Raw genomic sequence first — 21408 nt, forward strand, 5'->3', positions numbered from 1 at the left:
AATGAGTCTTCTGCTTTGGCGATCGCTCGTTGCCAAGTAAGATCGTCTTCCATGAACACGGTCTTAACAGTGAGTCTATAAGTGACTGTGGAGGCCAATTCTGGATCCACACATCCTTCCACAGTGGGGACGTAGGTTTCCGGGTGGGAGTTGATCATGGTGAGGGTTTGCCAAGCGTACTTTCCTCTTAGCACGTTTCTCCCTTTTGTCCTGCATTCGAGTGTCTTCAAAGGCCATGACACCTTTGGTAAATGCTGTTCTCCAATTGGAGCACTTGCAGGCCAGTGTCTCCCAATTGTCAATGTTTATACTACTTTTTAAAGATTTGTCTTGAGAGAGTCTTTATACCAGGGGTTAGCAACCTAAGGTCCATGGGCCGGAAGCGGCCCATGGAGGTCATTTGACCGGCCCACGAACCACCTCCAAACCAAGCTGTCCACTCACACGCTGCATTAAACTGGCGCAGTGCAGGCACTTGCTTCCACGGCTGGAAATCTCATCTGCGCACACGCAGATGCCAAAAATCATGGGCGCGTGTGCTGACACACATGCACAATCCGGCCCACAGAGGGATCTCCATGGGACCGATCCAGCCCAGGCAAGATAAACCTTGCTGACACCTGCTTTATATCTCTTTTGTTGACTACCAGCATTACGCTTTCCATTTTTAAGTTTGGAATAGAGTATTTGCTTTGGTTGACGATAATCAGGCACCCGAGGAACATCCAATGAAGTTGATGTTTTAGAATCATTGCTTTGACAGTGGTGATCTTTGCTTCTTCCAGTACACTGGCATTAGTTCGTCCGTCTTCCCAAGTGATATCCAAAATTTTTCGGAGACACCGTTGATGGAATCTTTTGAGGAGTTGGAGATGGCGTTTATAAGTGGTCCATGTTTCACAAGCATACAGTAAGGTTCATAGTACAATAGCTTTGTAAACAAGCATTTTGGTTTCCCTGAGAATGTCCTGGTGCTCAAATACTCTGCACTTCAGTTGGGAGAAAGCTGCACTCGCAGAGCTCAGGCGATGCTGGATTTCGGCATCAATGTTGGTCCTTGTTGAAAGATAACTGCCCAGGTAGGAGATGTGATTGACACTTTCCAACATTACACCATTGAGTTGGATTTGTGGCACTGCGGTGGGATTGTTTTGTGCTTGTTTGTGCAGCACTTTGGTATTTTGGATGTTGAGCGATAGGCCAAACTTTTCCTTCTAACTTTCCCCTCATTCTGTTTGGTATTTATTGTCCCATATGAGCTGTCTTATACTTGATTCAGACCACTGGTCTATCTAGCCAAGTTATTTTTGTCAGTGGTGGTTCAATGGAATGAGGACACCTCAATGGAATGGGGTAGTTCAGTGGAGACTACTATTTTATGCTGCCAAGCACCACCATATGGTGAAGAGGGACCTGGAAGAAGAAGAAGAGTTTGGATTTGATATCCCGCCTTTCACTCCCTTTAAGGAGTCTCAAAGCGGCTAACATTCTCCTTTCCCTTCCTCCCCCACAACAAACACTCTGTGAGGTGAGTGGAGCCGAGAGACTTCAAAGAAGTGTGACTAGCCCAAGGTCACCCAGCAGCTGCATGTGGAAGAGCGGAGACGCGAACCCGGTTCCCCAGATTACGAGACTATCGCTCTTAACCACTACACCACACTGGCTCTCTTTCCAGTGAACATCAGAAAGAGCCAGAGGAGAAATAGAAGGAGCGTTAACTCAGCATCATGCAGATGCACAACTGCTGATTGGTAGCTGCATCCAGCATGGCCCAACATCTATGCTGAGCCCTGCTCAGTATCTGAATAGTGGCTCTGCTACTGCTTCTTTTATCCTTCCACCAGCCAGTAGTGTTCTGTGACTGACAGAGGTAGTCTCTAGCAAAATGCCTCAGAAGGCACCACTGTTGCCGATGCTGATTGATGTTCCTCAGGGTCTAAAGCTGAGATCTTAACCGGCTTTACTACTTAAGATACCTTAATCGGTGATGTTAGGGATTGGATCTTGGGCCTCACAAACCTTGTGTTCTATCATATGTACTATCTCTCTCCCCCCCCCCCCAATATACCATTAGATCCTCAGCAGTGACCTCCATGGGCTCCATAGGTAGGATAACAAAGGTGAAGAAAACCATAATAGTAATATCACCTCACAGGAAATGTTGGTAGTGATTGTCATATTTAACTAGTACTTAAATGACTCATTCCTACTAGTTAGTGTCTAGGATGTTCAGGAATTTTTCAGCCCAGCTTTCCAGTCAGTGTGGATAGGAATTGGCCTTTAAAAAACTGGCATCTCCAACTGCATGGGATCATTAAAGTTTCCATGACATGTTGGATTTGATTGTTGTGCTGATTTCCTGACTCTGTTTCCATTGGGATAATTATTTAGCTAGCTGACCTATATTCCTCAGCAGAGTCACCTCTCTGATGCATCCATTACTTCCTGCTCTGCTCTACCAGGCACTGTTACAATAATCAAAGCTCCATCCCCAGAGGAGGTTACATCATAACAGGGAACAAGTATAGGCCACCATCCTGGTAGCTGCTTGGAACAGGAACACATAAAACATTTTTTTCAGGGGAGTCCTCACCTACTTTTGCTATGGGAGCCAATAAATTGAAGCTCGGTCTAAACAAGAGTGAGGTGTTGTTGGTGAATGGTTTCTCTGACTGGATAAGTCATTTACAGCCTGTTCTACATGGGACTGCACTCCACTTGAACGTGCAAGCTCATAGCTTGTGGGTGTTGCTGGATCCATCACAACTGGTCAAGGCCTAGGTTGTCTTCGACTAGCTTTAGTTGATGGTCCAGCTACAACCCTATTTCTGGACAGGGATAATTTGGCTTCAGTGATCTATGGTAACCTCTAGACTAGGCTACTCCAATGTGCTGTATGTGGGGACAGGGCCACCTTAAGCATATCTGGCGCCGTGGTGCGAAGATCCCTCCAGCACACACACACCCCATTTCCCAGAGTTGTTGACCTTTTTAAGGGGGGAACCCCAAAGTTGTTGACATTTTTTAGGAAAGGTTCCCCAGAGTTGTTGACCTGAACTTGGGAATTCCACAGATTTCATTACAGGGAAGGAGGGGCAAGAGCTGGGGGTGGGGGGAACCTACCCCTTCCTTTACTGGATGAAAAGAGAGCGAGAAAGTGAGACAGAGGAAAGTAGAAAGAAGAGGGCATTTAACCCACTAATGGACAGGAGAAGAGGGTGGTGGTTGGGAAGCTGAGCCAGGGCATAAGCCGCGTCTGATGTTTGGCTTCCAAAAAATGTTCACAAACCAGAACACTCACTTCCAGGTTTGTGGCGTTCAGGAGCCGATTTGTTTGGGAGCCAAGCCGTTCAACAACCAAGGTGCCACTGTATTCGCTGCTGGACTTGGTGTGTTACGTGGGAGTGAGGAGGGAAGTGTGGCATTTTCCTAACAAAATACTTTGGTTTCTTAACCTGCCTTTCAGGGTTGTTGTGGGGATGGATTGAGGAATGGAAGAACCACACATGCCACCTTTGAGCTCCTTGGAGAAAAGTGTGGGATATAAATGCAGTAAATAAATACATAATACCTTGAAGTGGGAAATAGCACATCTCCTCACGTGAGGCAATGCATATATTTGCACTAAAGTTTCAACATCTATCCCTCAGGGCGTATGTGCAAATTACCCAGCTAGAGTACCAGCAAAGAGTGTATTGCACTCAAAATTTAGGAGGTTCACATCATGACTCCAGGGGAGGGAACGAGGATTGATCAAGTGTGGAAACTACCACTCCTTGAAGCTGTAGCAAATATTCAAATGGAAATCAAATAAAATTTCCCAAGCTGGGGCCAATTTGTTTATTGCGTTTCCACCCGACCATTTGCCTGGGGAGCTCAGTATGGTGCGCATGGAGGCTACTGCATTTTACATCCCCACAACCTTGTGAGATGGGGGTAGACAACATGGCGCCCACCTGATGTTAAAGCAATTACTCATATCAGTCCTCCCCAGCCAGACCCGTAGTCAGAGATGATGGGAGTTAAAGTCCAACAACATCTGGATGCCACTACATGGGCCTAACCCTGGGTTAAGAGAAAGTGATTTGCTCAAGACCACCCATGCAACATCACAGATGGTCAGAGATCTGAACCCAGTTGCCTCTGACCCAAACCAAAAGCACTATCCATTTCATTGCTTTGGCTCTCCATTATATAACCAGCCAGCAGTTCCTTCTCAACTTCAGAAAGCATATTAGTAGGGCAATGCTTGAAGTGGGGAGGGACTTCTTTTCTGGCAGACCTATCATCATTCTTTTCACGTGAACATAACAGAGTCAGGCCTAACCACTCCACTTCCTTTTCAATCTGACTTAAGGCCACTGGTCCAGGAAATCAAGATGGAAGGCTCAAAGCACAGAACCGCAAGACAGGTTTGTGTAACATTTGCATAGCCCTGAGCACCTTATAGCTTGCACAAATGACAGTTGACAATCTGGGTTATCAAACAGGGTTAGGCAACTTCTGCATTTTAAAAGAGCACAATACCACACTTTTAAAATGCATCTACTACGTATCTGGCAAGTTCACTTTTAGATATATGGGACCCAAAAGTATTGAGGGACCTGCAATTTAAAATGAGCACCTTGAATTGTGTCTGGACTGGAAGACATAGTGGTCAAGCACAGTAGCTCAATGGAAAGAGCACATGCTCTGCATGTGGAAGTTCCAGGGTTCAGTCCCAACATATCCAGTAAAGATTGGGAAGTACTTTGTATCTGGACCCCCAGAGAGCTATTGTTAGTCAGTGTAGACAGTTCCGAGGTAGAGGAGCTAACGGTCTGATTGAGTTTCCTGTGTTTCTAAGTGGAGGACCAGCGTGATCTGATTTTTGTCCTCCCTTTGGACCTCTGCATTCCAGGGCAGCTGCAGCCTCTTCTAAATCAAGGAGCCTTTTACGCCTGCTCCAGGCGGAGATGTGGAGCCCAGCAAGTGGGCCTGATCCATGAGTAACCCTTTGTTACATTCTCATGAGAAAGGATCTGCGGTGTGAATTCTAAAATGAGTGACAAGGGCAAAATTCCTCTATTGACAGAAATGATTACTTACCCATTTTATAAAGTTTTAGCAGAAACTTGTCTCCCCCCCTGGCAACCTCTGCTGCCCCTTTGTCACCCTCTGCTTCCCTTAGGCGGTCTCAGGGTGGGGTGCAAGAGGCCACCTGTTATTAACTACCAGCTTATATGAGGAACTTTACATATACCTGGCAGCTAGTTTTTTAAAAAAATAATTTAGAAAAGGGTCATAAGGTGAAGTCTTTCATCCAAGTGAGCCCAGAGTTTTGGATAGACCAAAAAAAAAAAAATGTTCTCCATCAATGAGAGTCATGCAGTGAGACCCTAAGCATGAATGCTGAAAAATAAATGCTATTGTGAGCCTGGGATGCAGCCTTACAGTACCAAAGTCAACTAGATTGTCTATTCCTATGATGGATCACTCCAAAGCCACGTATTTCCTCCCACCAGCCCACACAGAGTAGAAATCCATTATCATGAGGCTGGAACCAGATAGAATCATATACGTGGTTTGGTTTTCTCACACTCAGATCATCTCACTGAAATGGAGTTTCACAAGATTCACTTAAGTTACTATTTCTTTTTACAATTACCCAGATTGGACCTTGAATACATGTAGATCTTCAAAGATATATGTCAAACTGGTTAACTCAAGTAAATATTCTAAGTTGATTTGACACCTTTTGGGGACTCTGAAATGATGAGCATTGCCATGTATTTTTAATCTCTTGTTGGAAGCCGCCAAGAGTGGCTGGGGAAACCCAGCCAGATGGGCGGGGTATAAGTAATAAATTATTATTATAAATTATATATTTCCTTTTCAGCTATTTTTATGTTATGTTCTTTAATATTTATTTTACTTGAAAATTTTTTGGCCATGTTTTGTTTTTGTGTTGCTGTTTCGCTGTGATCAATGAATGCAGCATTTTAAAAAGTTTTACAATGCAAGCAGCAAAATAACTGAGGGATATTTTAAAATGTGGTACATTTCAGTTCCAAAAATTAACAACATTTTCAAGTCTGAAATGGCATTATTTGAATTTGTTTTTTGCTTGTATTTAGTTATCAGATCAAAACAATTATAACCTGATGCATTATCACTATCTTGATGGATTTTCCTCATGGGCTTAATGTGCTCTAAATAAAAGAACCATGTAACAACACCCACAATTGCTTCATAATCTCTGTCTATCTTTTATGATGATTCATTTTCTGTTCATTTGCCCACTTGATCAACACCTAAGTGCTTAACTGCAATACAGTACTAAAATAATGATCCACATCCTTGTTCTATTTCTTCATATTCTTCCACCCCACCCCCAGACTTATCATCTTGCAAAAGTGCTCTTTCCCCTTCCTTTGATAGTTTTGTTTATACTAAGGCCTGCACCTCAAGGAGTTTATTTATTACCTGCCTCTAGAAACACCTTGATACTGCGTAGGACTGGTTGAACAGGAATGGTTGGCATTATTATAATTAAAATAGGTCAAATTGTTACATTTCTGAGTTGTCCTTCGTTCTACAGTGTATTTGCTGAGCTATAGATCACAGCTATAGAAGCACTCGGGGCAAAAGTTCCAAATGTATACATAACATAGGTGAAACTACAAGATGCTAAAGAGGTCAAGGATCCACAAGGCACTGTAGCAGAAACTTCAAGAGATTTCTAGAATGTGGGTGAACTTTTACCACAACACAATGCATCTTTGAATGAGGGTGCTGATTCAGCCTTGCAGAAATTCCTAACCTCATTTTCTTCATGGCAGACAATTCCTAAGTGACCGGCCCAAGGCTAAATAACAATACAGAGGCAAGAGCTGTGATCACAGCCTGTAACTGCCCGACACTTGGCCACGTGTAGGTTTCTTGAACTTGTGCCAACTCCTGCATCTTTATAAAGTAGCTGATTACTAAAATCTCACGCAGCCTGCCACGAGGCATCGATGCCTCCAGAAGAGCACCATCGGCAGGAAGGGGAGGGGAAAGGGGCGGGACTTTGGAAGGAAATTTGAAAGGCAGGCTTATTGGGATGAGGATAAGAGGAACTGCCTGCCTTATTAAGGGACCTTCCGTTGGTGATGCTCACTTCTCACTCCAGCTTCCTTACATTTCATTCCTGGGTGAAGGGTTTAGTGGCGCAAAGATGAACGAAGCACGGCCACGTTACATCATCAACCGTCCAGCTTATTCCAGCAACTACTTTGATGAAGAGTTTGAGAGAAAAACTAGAAGTTACCCACTTGGGGAGAAAATAAAGAATCTTTTCAGGTATGTTGAAAGCCATACATTAGTGTTGTAACCACTCTGAGGTGTTTTTTGTTTGTTTGTTTGTTTGTTTTTTAACAATCAAGCCCTATATAAATTTTATGAAAGAAAAATAAATAAAATAAAATAAAGTCCGCATGCTGTCTAGATTTGTGATGTTGGGCAGTCCTGAAACTTTGAATGAGAGATTGCTAATTCCATTATTGAGGGAGTTTTGCACAAACCAGGAGCAAAGAGGCAATCTTAATCCAAGCACTCCCACAACACTGAAGTGAGGTTTTAAAGCAGAAGGTGGGTGTTCACCCATCAGAAATGCTATGTGTTGTGGGGCTGGACCAGATTATCTTTGAGGTACTTTCCATCTTTATGATTCACTTTTGTGATTTCCCAACAAATTCTCCTACAAAATTTGCAACCCAAGCAGTGATGCAGAGTTGGTTAAGGCAGTGCCAAATATCCAAACCTTATCAGGCATCAAAGTGAAGTGGAGAATAATAAACACCTCATTCTCAGTTTTTCTCTTTTTCAGTGTTAAAGATTGTTGCTAATTGTTTAATAGCAGACAAATATGTTTCCACTGCCACAGCCAAGAGAGATTAGAGTAAGCAAACTGTACAAATTGTAGAAGGCCAAGCAACTTTTCTGACACTGGCCATCAGAAAAACATAATTATGTAGATAAGAGAACTTGTACTGATTCATTGCCACCATTGCTGGCTTGTTGGCTTTACTCACTCTTGAATAAATATATTTTTTCCAGGAAGGAGAGAGCAATAATGTTGATACCCATTCTCTAAGAAACCCACCCAACCCCAATGCATATTAGGAGTATTTGAAAAGAATAAAACAATTGTGAAGAAGACATTTGTGCCAGCCATCTACCTAGTTTTGTCATCTTTTGTGGCACTTCAGTTGTTATTGGGCTCAGTTTTCATTAGCCTCTGCCAGCACAACCAAGAATGCAGCAACATCTGAAAGGCCATGGTTTCTCCATCCTGTCACTCGTTTATTTTTTTAATTACATTGTTGGTCCTTTATCGCTTTAAAGCAAATTTAAGTTCACTATATACAGTGATGCATCGGGGTTCTAGGTGGGAGATCACCCTGTTTCAAAAAGAGGTCAAAATAACAGTGAAGACTTGGTTTATGCAACAGTGTTTCCTAGATACCATCTTATTCCTTCTTGGTATTACATGGATTATTTCTCGTTCAGCTAAAGAAACAAGGTGTGGTACATAAAATTAAATGAATGACAGGCCCTGCCCTGAGGCTTACAGTCTAACAGACTAGACACACATCAGAAAGGGAGGAGTCAAGGGGAAAACAGAGGTCTGAGGTCAGTTAGAAAATGTCAGAGGGAGAAGTGAGCTTTGATCAGTCCCTCAGCAGAGTGAGCCAGTGTGCCCTTAACAGAGGTGAGTGTGTGTGTGTTTGGTAGGAGGCTGCAGGTGGCGGGGAGAGATGAAACAATTTCTGGGGTCTTATGCTGCTTAGCGATTCTCATGTCACACATCCTCCCCCCCTTTCTCACAGAGACATTAATGGAGATGCACCCACACATAGAAGCAGTTCACACAGTCTTTTGGTCCTGCGGGTATGGTTAGAAAAAACAGTCATGGTGCACCTCTCTCTGGTCATTCCTTGAGGAAATGGTTGAACCTCCTTTGTCATATGATGGGACACATTCTTAATAATAATAATAATAGTAGTAGTAGTAGAAGTAGTAATAATAGTAATAATAATAATACTTTATTTATACCCCGCCCATCCAAACAGTTCCCAGATAATGTTACCTACATCAGTCAGTGCTTTGCTTGAAATTCAGACCCCATGATTAGGGATAGAGTTGTGCTTTTTTTAATGAGTTCACATTTAAAGATAAGCCCACCAAACTGCCACATTCCAAATCAATATGCAAACTGAAACACACTGCTCCTTTGAAATTCACCCTTTTCTGAATTTTGTATTGCAGTGGTTCAGCCAAAAAATTATAGAAATGCACATATTAGTGAAGATAACATACAAAGATGCATTATATATGGGGAAATGGCTCTGCAGAAATGTGTACATAAGGCAAAATTGCAGCCAAAAATGTGTTTTATTGGGAGAAATTTGAACTGAAATGCTAATGAATTTTCATGAGAATTTTCGATCTCTTTAAAAAAAAAAGTTGCAAATTTCTGAGGAAATGTGGAGAACTGGATTTAAGACTGTGAAAATGAATAACTGAAAGAATCAAAACTGACACCCCTACCCATTCTACTTAAGGGACTTGCTTAGATGCAGACAAAAGGAGCACAGGGACCACTCAGCATTAGTTGAGTAAGGTGTGTGAACAAATACGTATAAAAGCACAAGCCATGCGCAGGAAATAAGCAACTTGCAACCAGGTGTTGGATCCAGAACATTAGTTTTCTCCACAGTATGTGTTTGTACTGCACTGCAGGACTTTGGGTGGATGGCCATTTGATGTATATATTCTCTAGATGTCGACTGGGTGAAGGCATTGCCAAGCAAGCATTAATTAAGTAAACTGGATGCATTACTTTGGATTACACAATGATGTTGACTTTAGATTTGGGTGGCACCCAGCGTGACTGAATGGTCTCTTAAGTAGACAGAACTGTGGAATCATGCCAAAGGAATAGCTGCTCTCTGAGTGACTTCACAGATGCTCAGAAGAGTGCCACCTAGGGGAGAAAAAATAAGTACAGACATAGCTATTTTAGATACCTAATTCAAAGCAATCTGGTTCAGTTGCAAATGCAGCACATTCATCTTATATGGGACACGTTAATGCTTGATGAAGAGCAGCAATATCATAACCGTTGCCACTTATTACAAAATTATAGATCTTTTTTCTTTCAGTCAGGGTATAAGCTCAAGCACAACAAAAGTGGAGGTGATGTTAAAGCCAGTCACTTTAACTTCAAAATTGCAAATTAAACTGGGCTTGAGGCTTTTCACGTTGAACTGAGCAGTCTGCTACAAGGTGTCAGTGTAACTGAGAGCTGATTCTTACCTCTTCTTGGCCTTAGCTGGTGTGCTGTCAATGTTATTCAGCTTGGACTGCCTTTAGCCTGTGTTTTTCTGCATTTGACGTAGTGGTTATGTGAGCGGTGACTCTCAGCTGCAGTGTCAAAAGTGCAATAATAATGGTAGGAAGAGAAGACATAGCAAGAAACCACAATCTGTTCCCTGGACCTACCCAGCCAAGCCTTCTCCGATAGATCTTGCAAGCTATTATAGGCAAGGGTAAACAGAGCACGTAGTCAGCCTAATCTTAGGGTGCAATAACAATGCCCTAGACATTACCACTAGACTGATATCATCTGTCGCATCAAGTTCAGAGGGAATGCAAGCAACTTTAACCCACAAAATGCTTTGCAGATTTATCACAGCAAACTTCTGAGTGGTTAACTGTCTCTGACTTTACCACTCACTCCTTTATAAATGAAACAATGCTCACAAGACAGCTCACAAAGGACACAAGAGTGGTGAAGAAGTAGGCTGGCTTCCCTGCTGCCACAAAATGGTAGACATGCTTATAAACGCTTACATGTGTTGGGTCGATTTCACCTTGAGACTTGTGTCACCAGCCCTCTGGCATCTTCATTGCATCCTCTATCTTCTCATTTCCTCCCCTCCATGTGTCAGAGAACAATTAAAAGTGGATCTAGAGGACAAAGGCTGTGCCATGTCCTGCATGCGATTAGGACCAAAGGGGCTGAGGGTGGAGGTGGAAAGAGAGGGCAGCATATAAAAGGATGGAGGAGCCACCACTGAAGCCTGAAGCCCTTCCAGCTACCACTTCTGGGCTTGGCTGCACCCCCTGGCTCCTCCCAGCCCCCATGTGTCACAGCATGCATCATTGCCCCCCACCAATATTTTATTTAAGTTGGCACCTCTGCCTGAGTCTCTCTGGGCAGCTGCAGCCAATCAGGAATAGGCAGCACCAAGCTAGATGGGCCAATGACCTGATTCACTACAAAGCAGCTCTGGGAGGAAGTTCCACTGAAGCAGTAGGACTATCTTTGGAGTAAACATTCATAGGTTCTAAGTCAGTGCTTAACTGTGCAGTTGTATCCTGTTGATTTCTCCTGTCCCATTGCTGAAGCAGGTCACATACTTTGTTCTGCTAACTACCGTATTTTTCCATGTATAAGACGACCTCTACTTCTGGGAGCCCAAAATCAATAAATCAGTATTTTTAAGTTGTTCAGCTTTTGGGGGAAATTGCCCCCCAAAAAGGTGTTGAGCTTTTTCTGAGCAAATCTCCTCTTGATCCCCGAGCCAAACTCCTTCCTCACCTTGGCACCGCCTCACCTCTCTAGCTGGCAGAGCTGCCAGCTCACCCAAGACCATCGGGGGGGGGGGAGGATTGTCTTGTTCACAGAAAAATACGGTAATCCACTGAGCAGGCTGTATCAGGGCTGCTTGAACTAATAATGTGATGGCTTATTACCCTCATTGTGTTTAGCCACCCAGTAACAACCCACATTGATTTTGCTGAAATTTTGTTCGGTTTGACAAAGGATCTTGATTTTGACGTGTCATTAACAAGAAACCTGAGCAAACACCTACCACAGAATTCAGCTGGGCATCTTGTTCTCCAGAGTTTGATGGAGGCTGGGATAATGGGAGCTGACCCATTACTGCATTAAACACAATGAAAGGCTAATTATGAATAATAGGAATGGAACATTTTTTCCATTGTGTACTTCATGCCAGCACTGTGTGGGCGTAGAAAACCACGGGACCAAAACAGCAGCTCTTTGCCCTGCCTGCATAAAGTGCTGGGTTCAGTAAGTCTTCTTATAACAATTCACAAAATATCTAACAGTGGAAAAGTCTCCTATTAAATTCAGTACCGTCTTTCTCCTTTCTCACTAGATGTTCACCATCCAGATTCAAACTCATCCTGTACAGCCTGTTTCCTATTCTTGTATGGCTTCCAAAATATAAAATCAAAGATTATATTGTGCCCGATGTCCTTGGTGGAATCAGTGCTGGGACTATTCAGGTGCCTCAAGGTGAGAGAACTTTGCCCTTTCCATATCACTACCAAACATGAGTAGTTTTACCAATGGAAAAAAAAAATGAGGAAATGTGTATATATCTTGGTGTAACACATTAGCTAAACTATGGCAGGTAATAGATTTCAGCTTATGGCCCACTTTAGTTATGATCAGTGAAATGAAGATGCGACTTTTAAAGAAATGTCTATTTACTCTGCTCTGGTTCATACTTTTAAAAATCCCCCCCTTTCTAATGTTTAGGCACCTCACACCACAGCCATAGGGGGAAGTAGCATATGAACCAGGGTGTCAACATTGACACAATACTCTTGAAATCTGTCACAAAGTTCATTTTCTACAAAAGTGAGAATAAATCATGTAACCAGGCTCTTATTGGTATTGGATATCTGTATGTGTGCCCTATATCAAACATTACTACCCCAATGCATTTATAAGGATGGGACTGCACAATGTGGGAAATTTTTAACTGGAACATGGATCTGCATTGGCATCTTGGTTGTGTAAACCTCAGCAATAATGACAGAACCTTAATGTCACCCTTAGCCTGCTTGCTGAGCACCTTAAACATCTACTGTCGTCTTTGTTGCCTAACCTTTCTGATGGTGCCATGCTGAAAGGTTGGCATACCTGCTGTAGAATCTGCCATGATGTGTGGCATCTTGTTTTCATAAGGCAGACTTGAGCATAGTTAGGATGGAAGGTCTGATCTGCTTTTCACTTGTGTTTTTTAGGTATGGCCTTTGCTCTGTTGGCCAACCTACCTCCGATCAATGGGCTCTACTCATCCTTCTTCCCTCTGATAGCCTATTTCTTGCTAGGAGGTGTTCATCAAATGGTCCCAGGTGAGGTCTTCTATTCCACTATAGTGACCGAATTACACATACCTCCTCAAGCTTTAGTACATAAACTGGAAGTTTGCACTAATGCATTAAAGAAAGGGCAGAGGTGGGGAACATCTATTGTCAATAAAATTATGGCCTGATCTCACTCAAATATCAGTTGACATGTCTCTTATTCTTGGTAATGGGGAGGAACCACTGGTGGAAGAAGGTGGGTGCAGGGGGTGTGCCCTGCTCCGGGTCATCCCTGAGCGGGGGTGACATTCAGTGCACCGCCCACCTGCGTCTTGGACTCCCACGCCTACCACGAGCTGTTGGGGGAAGGGGGGAGCTGCTGCGCTGCTTTGCCGGTTCCTTCCTCTCCCCTTCCTGCTCGCCTGCCTCCTTCCCATCCTCTCCCCTGCCTGCCTGCCTCCTCCAGCCGGGAGTGCGGCACAGCAGCTCCCCCCCCCTCCCCTGATGGCTGGCGCTAGGCGCAGGAGTCATGGGCGGGCAGTGCGTCGTTGCCCTGTGCTCCTGGCTAGAGGAGGCAGGCAGGCAGGCAGGCAGGCAGGGGAGAGGTTGGGAAGGAGGCAGGCGAGCGGGAAGGGGAGTGGAAGGAAGCGGGATTGGTGGGTGCACGTGCGGCTATCCTGAGCCTGGGAGGGCACCCACCGTGCCCTTCGAGAGCACGCCCCCGCGCCCCTTGCCAACGCGCCCACCCTGTGCAGCGCAGACATATGCTCCGCCACTTGGAGGGCCAAAGAGTAGGGGGGATGCCATGCCATTCAACCTGTTTCATAAACTAGTTGCAAGGCTGGGGAAAAGAGATCCATAATTCATTTTATGCCATTATCAGTCATGCACCATTCAGCCGCCTTACGCTATTGCCAGTTACGTAGATGAAATTAAGCAGAAGGGTAGCCCAGCCTGGCCCATTGGTCTATGTATTTTTGCCGTCTTCAGTCTTCTTAAGCACTAACTGTCACTATATACATGAGAGATGCTCTGCATGAGTGTAAGCCAACCTTTGTGTGTGTGTCCCACAGGCACTTTTGCAGTCATCAGTATTATTGTGGGGAATGTCTGTCATGAACTGGCTCCTGATTCCGACTTCCAGTACTTTAACCACACAGCCAATGAGGTGATGATTAACAACACAGCCATGGAAGCAGCCAGACTGGAGATCTCTGCCACCTTGGCTTGCCTGACAGCCATAATCCAGGTAAGGATGCCTTGTATTCAGAACTGTGGAGAAGGCAGCCGTGCATAGAGTTTGGCATTAACTGCTCATGTATCGAACAGAAGGGAAAGCAAAGGCATGACTATACTAGCATTTGGAAGCCAATGTAGAAAACAAAGATGGCTGCTTGAGCTGTATGGATGAACATGTGCCTTTAAACACCCATGTAGAAACTAACTGTGCCAGGACATCACATGTATCCATAGATGTTCATCAACACATGTTTATGTGTGTGTGGCATCAATACGTCAAGGGTTTCCTACATGAAACACCTGTATACCATGTTTGCATATCATATGTGGAGCTGCCCTTATACTGATGCCCAAGATGAGGCAGCAATACTCTTTATAGGTAGTAAGCCAACAGCTAAATATTGGTGTGGCTCAGAAAGATCTGTGCCGCGCCTTATCTGCTGTTACCTCATCTCTCCTGTGGCAGGGATGGGTCACATATATTGGGTCAGTGGCATACTCCTACACTGGAGGAAATTCCTCCTGCAACAGTTATCTTATTCATTTCCACACACCAGAGACTAGGGATGAAAGGAGCTCTCAATTCCGGTTATCTTCAGTTCTTCCCCTTTCTGCAGCAATGTGAGATTATTATTATTTTCAAATCCTCATAAAAGTTCTTCAGCATTTCAGTGTGAGGTTTTGACTAAGCTATACATTTTTGCAAGCGATTCCTCCTAATGTAACACATTTTAGTTTGTTATGTTCACTTGCTATAATCATTTTTATGCCCGTTTCCCCCTGTTATATGTATTTTTATAAACAGTGGTTGGTTGGGGAACTGCGTTGCAAAACTCATATAAGTGTGAACTTTGAAGGATGGCTATACTTTGGTTCCCATGTTGATTTGGAAAGAGCAAATTATATACACTCAGCTTCATTTGCAAACTGAACTGAATTTCTTCCCTATCCAAGATTCCTGTGGACTATAGTTTGAACTATGGGATATCCTTCTGAGAAGTTGTGCTCACTATTCCATCTGGCATGTCTGTCTGTCTTTCTGTCCATAGATATGCCTAGGATTTGTGCAGTTTGGCTTCGTTGCGATCTACCTCTCAGAATCCTTCATCAGGGGCTTCATGACAGCAGCTGGCCTGCAGATCCTCATCTCTGTGCTCAAGTATATCTTTGGCCTGAAGATTGACTCTTACACAGGACCCCTTGCCATTGTTTATGTAAGTTAGTTACCAGAATATGATATGATGGTTATTGCCCTAAACTGCCTGATTGTGACAAATGATATTAATGATTAATTTCCCTAGTCAACTGACTGGGCCCTGGAAGAGTTGGCTTGCTGTTTAATGCAATGATGAATGGCTGAGATGATTTTCTTTTCTTTGCCTTAAAATGCAAGAACAAATGAAAATAATAAAATAAAATAGATAATTAAACCATATATTTATGAAAGGAAATGTGATCAACTGGAATGAAGAAAGCATGAGGTCAGGAAAGGAGAGATATTTCAAGAGAGAATGGCAGGCTTGCAGAGTCTCCCAGATCTTGCACAGAAGGCAGGATTTTGCTTGACGTGGTACTGCATGGCAGGAAAAGCTGCTCCTGGTAAATTTTCCCTTCTAGATAACTCTTCAAAGGTACAGGAGTACTCTTGGGGTCCTGTAATTCTAGGAAATGTGCACAAAAGTGTCAGAGTTACCATTAATTCTTCCACATTTTAATTATAAGGGATTAGAAAGAAAGCGTTTGTGGAGTTATGGAGGCTGCAGGGACCTGCTGTGCGCCTCTTGAACCTTTCTCTGAATTCCCAGCTGGATGCCGTTGTTGGAAACAACAAATCAGATTAAATGCATCCTGTCTGGTCAGGCCCTGCTTACTGACCCTATAATTAATCCAGAGCTGGCTACTGCAGGGACTGTGCTGCTTTGAGTGCTAGCAAGTCTCAACAGCAGACTACAAGGCTGAATAATGGCCACTGATGGACCATCTTCATGTCTTGGAAAACAAACACCATGGCATATCTCCCAGTCACGCTGAAAAATGCACATGCTGTCCTTTTCTTGTTTCATCCTTCTTTTCTTTTTTCTAGACCTTTATCGATATTTGCAAAAACTTGCCCAAGACCAATATAGCCTCCCTCGTCTTTGCATTGATCAGCACTGTGCTTCTGATTATCGTGAAGGAGCTGAATATGAAATACATGAAGAAGATTCGAGTCCCCATTCCCATGGAGATTGTTATAGTAAGTAGTAGATCCTGAGCTCTTTCTTTCCCCTGCATTTATCCAAGTGGTTAGAGGGCATTAGAACCTCCACTGTAGTCAGTGCCTGCCCTCCCTTCTCTTCAGATGCCGAGATAAATTTATAAAAGAGCTGTTGACTATTCAGCTAACAGAGTGGTCAAATAAACACCCAAGGAGGAAATTGATGCAATAATTCACTTCTGGGGGAAGTATTACACTCAAGTTTTCTGATTTGAGATAAGGAAGCTGGCATGTTTCTGGTTGCACTAGAGGTCTTCTGAGTCCTTTCCAAGTGTTTGGATTCTCCCCCCCCCCCTTTGCACAATAAATGTCCAGTTATTTGTGCACAAGAGTCTACCATATCTGATGAAATGGATGAAATCCTTCCCCAATGAATTTGTTAAGGTTTTGCAAGACTCTTGGCTGTTTTTATTGCCACGAACTAACACAACTACCCCTCTGCAATTTGACGCAGGGCATTCAACCATCTTCAATCAAGATAATGCTTCTGTTGTTTTAATAATAACATGCTTTCTCAACTCTTGGGCAATTTCCTGCTTCATAAGCCATGCTAAGCTACAGTTTGGTACTATATGGATGAGGGGCCACAAGTCTTCGTGAAGCAGACTTTCTCCCTCCACTTTTTTAGAAGAAGGACTTATGCCAAGTTTGGTTTCACTTTCAACAAAGCTCTTTTTAGCATTACCGTATTTTTGAAGGGGAAATGTGCCTGCGTCTTATGGGGCGAATGCAGGCTTTCGCTGAAGCCTGGAGAGCGAGGGGGGTCGGTGCGCACCGACCCCTCTCGCTCTCCAGGCTTCAGGAAGCTCTGCGCAACCCTCGGGAGACCGGCTCCGAGGGTTGCACAGAGCTGCCTGCAGTCCCGGGACCAGCGCAGCTCTGCGCGGCCACCGGGAGCCGGGGGAGAAGCCCTCCCCGCTCCAGATGGCTGCGCAAAGCTGCCTGCAGTCCTGGGACCAGCGCAGCTCTGCGCTGCCATCCGGAGCGGGGCGCTAAGCTCCGCCCTGCTCCCGGTGGCCGTGCAGAGCTGCCTGCGGTCCTGGGACCAGCGCAGCTCTGCCCGGCCACCGGGAGCCGGGGGAGAAGCTCCGCCCTGCTCCCGGTGGGCGAGCAGAGCTGCCTGAGGTCCTGGGACCAGCACAGCTCTGCACCGCCATCCCGAGTGGGGCGCTAAGTCCCGCCCGCTCTGGATGGCGGCGCAGAGCTGCCTGCCCTGCCGGGACTGCAGGCAGGTCTGCGCCGCCATCCCGAGCGGGGCGCTAAGTCCCGCCCGCTCTGGATGGCGGCGCAGAGCTGCCTGCCCTGCCGGGACTGCAGGCAGGTCTGCGCCGCCATCCCGAGCGGGGCGCTAAGTCCTGCCCCGCTCGGGATGGCGGCGCAGAGCTGCCTGCCCTCCCGGGACTGGTGCACTTCTCCCCATCGCCAGCCCCACAAGCTCGGGGGACAGCGGGGAGGCAGAGCGTGCCTTCCCACTGTTCCCCGACCTGGTTCTTCCAGCCCCGCACCGGGGGGGGAAATAAATTTTTTTTTCTTTATTTCCCCCCAAAAAAAACTAGGTGCGTCTTATGGGTCGGAGCGTCTTATGGGGCGCAAAATACGGTACTTATGAACTGGGAGTCGTGGTTTATAGCAACAGTTATTTGCTAAGCAAGGCAGCTTCAAACCAGTCCTTAGTCTGTGCCCCTTTTGCACACCTGCTGTGACAGACTGGTCCATGCAGAAGTCAGATATTAAAAACGTTAGGGTATTATTCATCTGCAGGCTCACAAACCTGTTGCTGATACTAACTGCACCATTAGCCTATATATCCCACCAATTTAAACAACAGTGCAAACTTGTGCTCTCAGGTGTTTGGTCAGCCAAGGTCACTGAAGAAAAATGTGCTGATAGGGCCAGCTTAACCTTGACTCGTGCTTCAATGAGTCTGGGTGAAAACATCCTCGGACTATACAGCAGGAAATGTCCATGCAGATAATGTAGTTGTATTCCAAAGTATTGAAACGTGATAAGACAGGAAGCTGTAGTAAGATGCTTACATGCCTCAGGTGATCAGGGCGGCAGGAGGCCAATGTACGTGCTGACACCCAGGCAGCATTTGTGTAATTAGAGCTGTGGGAAATGCAAAGATTTGGGCAGACCTTGTCTTTGGTTTCAATTTGCAATCACTCCAAAGTTTGCTATTGCAGCAGTGTGAAATGAAGCTTGCTGTTCTAATATAGGAATGCGTTACATCCACTTTACTCTGGTTTTGAATAGTATTGGTGGAGACAGGATAGCAGAAAAAGCAGAATTTACTCAAGTTTCAAAAACTGAAATGTGCAGGAGAGATGCCGTGAGAACAGGAATCCATGTGAACCATGGCAAAATGCCCGAATAAAACTTTCTCTGACTTATCAGTTTTATTATAGCAGTTAGCTCTAAGACAGACCTCTTAGAAGAGGTTCTCCCAGACTCTGAGAATTCTCAATTATATACTTTGATCTACCCAGTAGCCACCATCTTCTTGATACAAAAGAGACTTTACATGGAGTGTCCTGACAATAAATGGAGCAGTCCAATGCATCCACAAATTTAAACATAGCTGGTAGATATGATAATGAGGACTAACTTCTACATTCATTCATTCATTCACTATCTACAGGAAAACTACTCTCAATGGCTTTCTCCCCACTTAATGCACATCAAAATTTATATAAACTGAGTCCAGTTCTCTGCTGAAGGAATATGTTAACAAATTTAGCTTGTATGAAACAAAAAAATGTGCTGCTAGCCTAAAGCCTTTTTTATGCTTTGATTTCAGGTCATTGTAGCTACTGCAATTTCTGGAAGCTTTGATATGCCTGATAAATATGACATGCCCATTGTTGGCCATATTAATATGGGGTGAGTCAATGCACTGGATTATTCTCTTTCCAAGAGTTCCTTCTCTTCCAGAACAGGGGTATCCTAATGATGCCAATCCATGAATCCCACCCACTGTATTTAAAAATGAAATATATTCTGGAATAAGGGCTGAGCCAGACATGATATGGAAGATTCATGAACTAAAAATAAGAAAACTTGGAGAGTTTGCAGCAAGGTGAGCAGTGGAAAGAGGGTTTTTTTAAAAAAAGAAGAAGAAGAGAAGGCTCTTTTTACTCCCACTCTGCTGCAATCTGCCCCCCCCCCCCCACTTTCCCACCAGCTCCCAGAATTAACAACCAGCCATGTTGAAGGTGAGGGCAAGAATAGATAAAATTGTGGGCCCTTCTGAAAACAAGTTGAAACAGAGCTTGCAGTGGCTGGATGTGTTTCAGCATCTCTAAATGGAATGGAAAGTAGGGCAAGCTTAAAGTGGACAGTGTCTGCAAGCCTTGATTTATATGAGTCAGTCCTTTAATGAATTACAAGCACAGTATAATCGCAAAGTGGATAATAACCATTGCGGTATAAAACTGTACCATTCATTCTATGCTGCCATGACTATTATAAGGTCTGCACATGTCAACATTCCTGCGCTGAAGGAATAAACAAGGTTTTTTTTGTGGGGGACAGGACTGCCTTCTAGGCTATTACTATGTTTGTGTGAAATGGCTTGAATCCATTATATATTAAGACCTACTCATGCATTACTCTTTCGGGGGGAAACTGGGCAGAACTGAATCTTGCTTCTACATCACACACACACACACACACACACACACACACACACACACACACACCACCATCTCTCTGGTCCATTGGTTTCATCTCCAGCTACTTGTTTTCTTATCCTGTCTGCTTGATTTTGTTCCTTTGATGTTAGATTTCCATCTGCTACTCTTCCCGAGGTCGGCAAGTGGAAGGACATGATTGGCACAGCTTTCTCACTTGCCATTGTGGGCTATGTGATCAACCTGGCCATGGGCAGAACTCTTGGCACCAAGCATGGCTATGATGTGGACCCTAACCAGGTAACATTTAGTGGCTCTTTACAGAGAGAGGAAAAATAACTCACCCCAAAGTTGGCCATTTCCAGGGTTGGAGTCTAGTGACTTGTCCTCAGAGAGACAGTGCTAGATTTATAGGAAGAAAAGTAGGGGACTCTTAATGATATTTCCAATCCCTGCCCCTGACTCCCCTCAGTTTTAGTCAGTTCACTCCCTTTACTCTTCTAACAATAGTATCTGAGAGAGCCATCACAACAAGTAAAAGGACCTCCTTGTAGTTCAAACACTGCTATGGAGAGTTCCCCTTCAGACTCCTCTGAGGCAATTCACACCATGGACAGATTATCAAAGTTGCTATCAAAGAGGATCCAATGGAGGATCCAATTTTCTCAATACATTTTTAAAAAAAAATAGGGAGAGAAAATAATAGAATCATAGAGTTGGAAGAACCGAATGGGTCATCTAGTCCAATCCCAGGCAGAGCAGGAATCACACGAAAAGGAGATAACATCTGCTCCACATGAAGAGTTTGCCTTATGGGAGCAGTGGGGAACTTGTGGCCCACCAGGTATTAATAGACTCATCCCTGACCTACTGGCTGAGGCTGGTGGGTTGGAATCCAATAACATCTGGAGGACCACAGGCAGGGGAGGCCTGTCCTGTTTCACCACCTGAGGCAAAACAGGAAAATGCCACCCTGCCACAGTTTGCTCACTGGGGTCACAACGGTGACAGATTCTGACATCTTGCCGGAAGTCATTTCTCAAGCGGCGGAACCCCTTGGATTCCACACCTAAGGCAACTGCCTCACTCTGCCTGATGGCCCTGTGGGGGAGATGCAGACCCCTCCCT

At 44.5% G+C, this 21408-nt stretch overlaps 1 protein-coding gene across 2 annotated transcripts in view; it reads left to right on the plus strand.

Annotated features, from left to right (window-relative positions):
- The window catches only part of SLC26A9 (solute carrier family 26 member 9), a 57308-nt gene that overhangs the window by 14539 nt on the left and 21361 nt on the right, over window positions 1-21408 (plus strand). The window contains exons 2-9 of one of the 2 annotated variants that reach the window (XM_081193432.1): window positions 7182-7323; window positions 12213-12352; window positions 13090-13200; window positions 14226-14401; window positions 15441-15605; window positions 16475-16627; window positions 19449-19531; window positions 20433-20580. In XM_081193432.1, coding sequence (XP_081049558.1) covers window positions 7199-7323; window positions 12213-12352; window positions 13090-13200; window positions 14226-14401; window positions 15441-15605; window positions 16475-16627; window positions 19449-19531; window positions 20433-20580 — 1101 coding nt within the window. In that variant the 5' untranslated portion in view covers window positions 7182-7198. Of the gene's footprint in view, window positions 1-7083; window positions 7324-12212; window positions 12353-13089; window positions 13201-14225; window positions 14402-15440; window positions 15606-16474; window positions 16628-19448; window positions 19532-20432; window positions 20581-21408 lie in introns of those variants that run through there. The other variant, XM_081193431.1, reaches the window with a different exon arrangement.

The sequence above is a fragment of the Podarcis bocagei genome, assembly GCF_964188305.1.
Source record: "Podarcis bocagei genome assembly, chromosome: 5".
Lineage (NCBI taxonomy): Eukaryota > Metazoa > Chordata > Lepidosauria > Squamata > Lacertidae > Podarcis > Podarcis bocagei.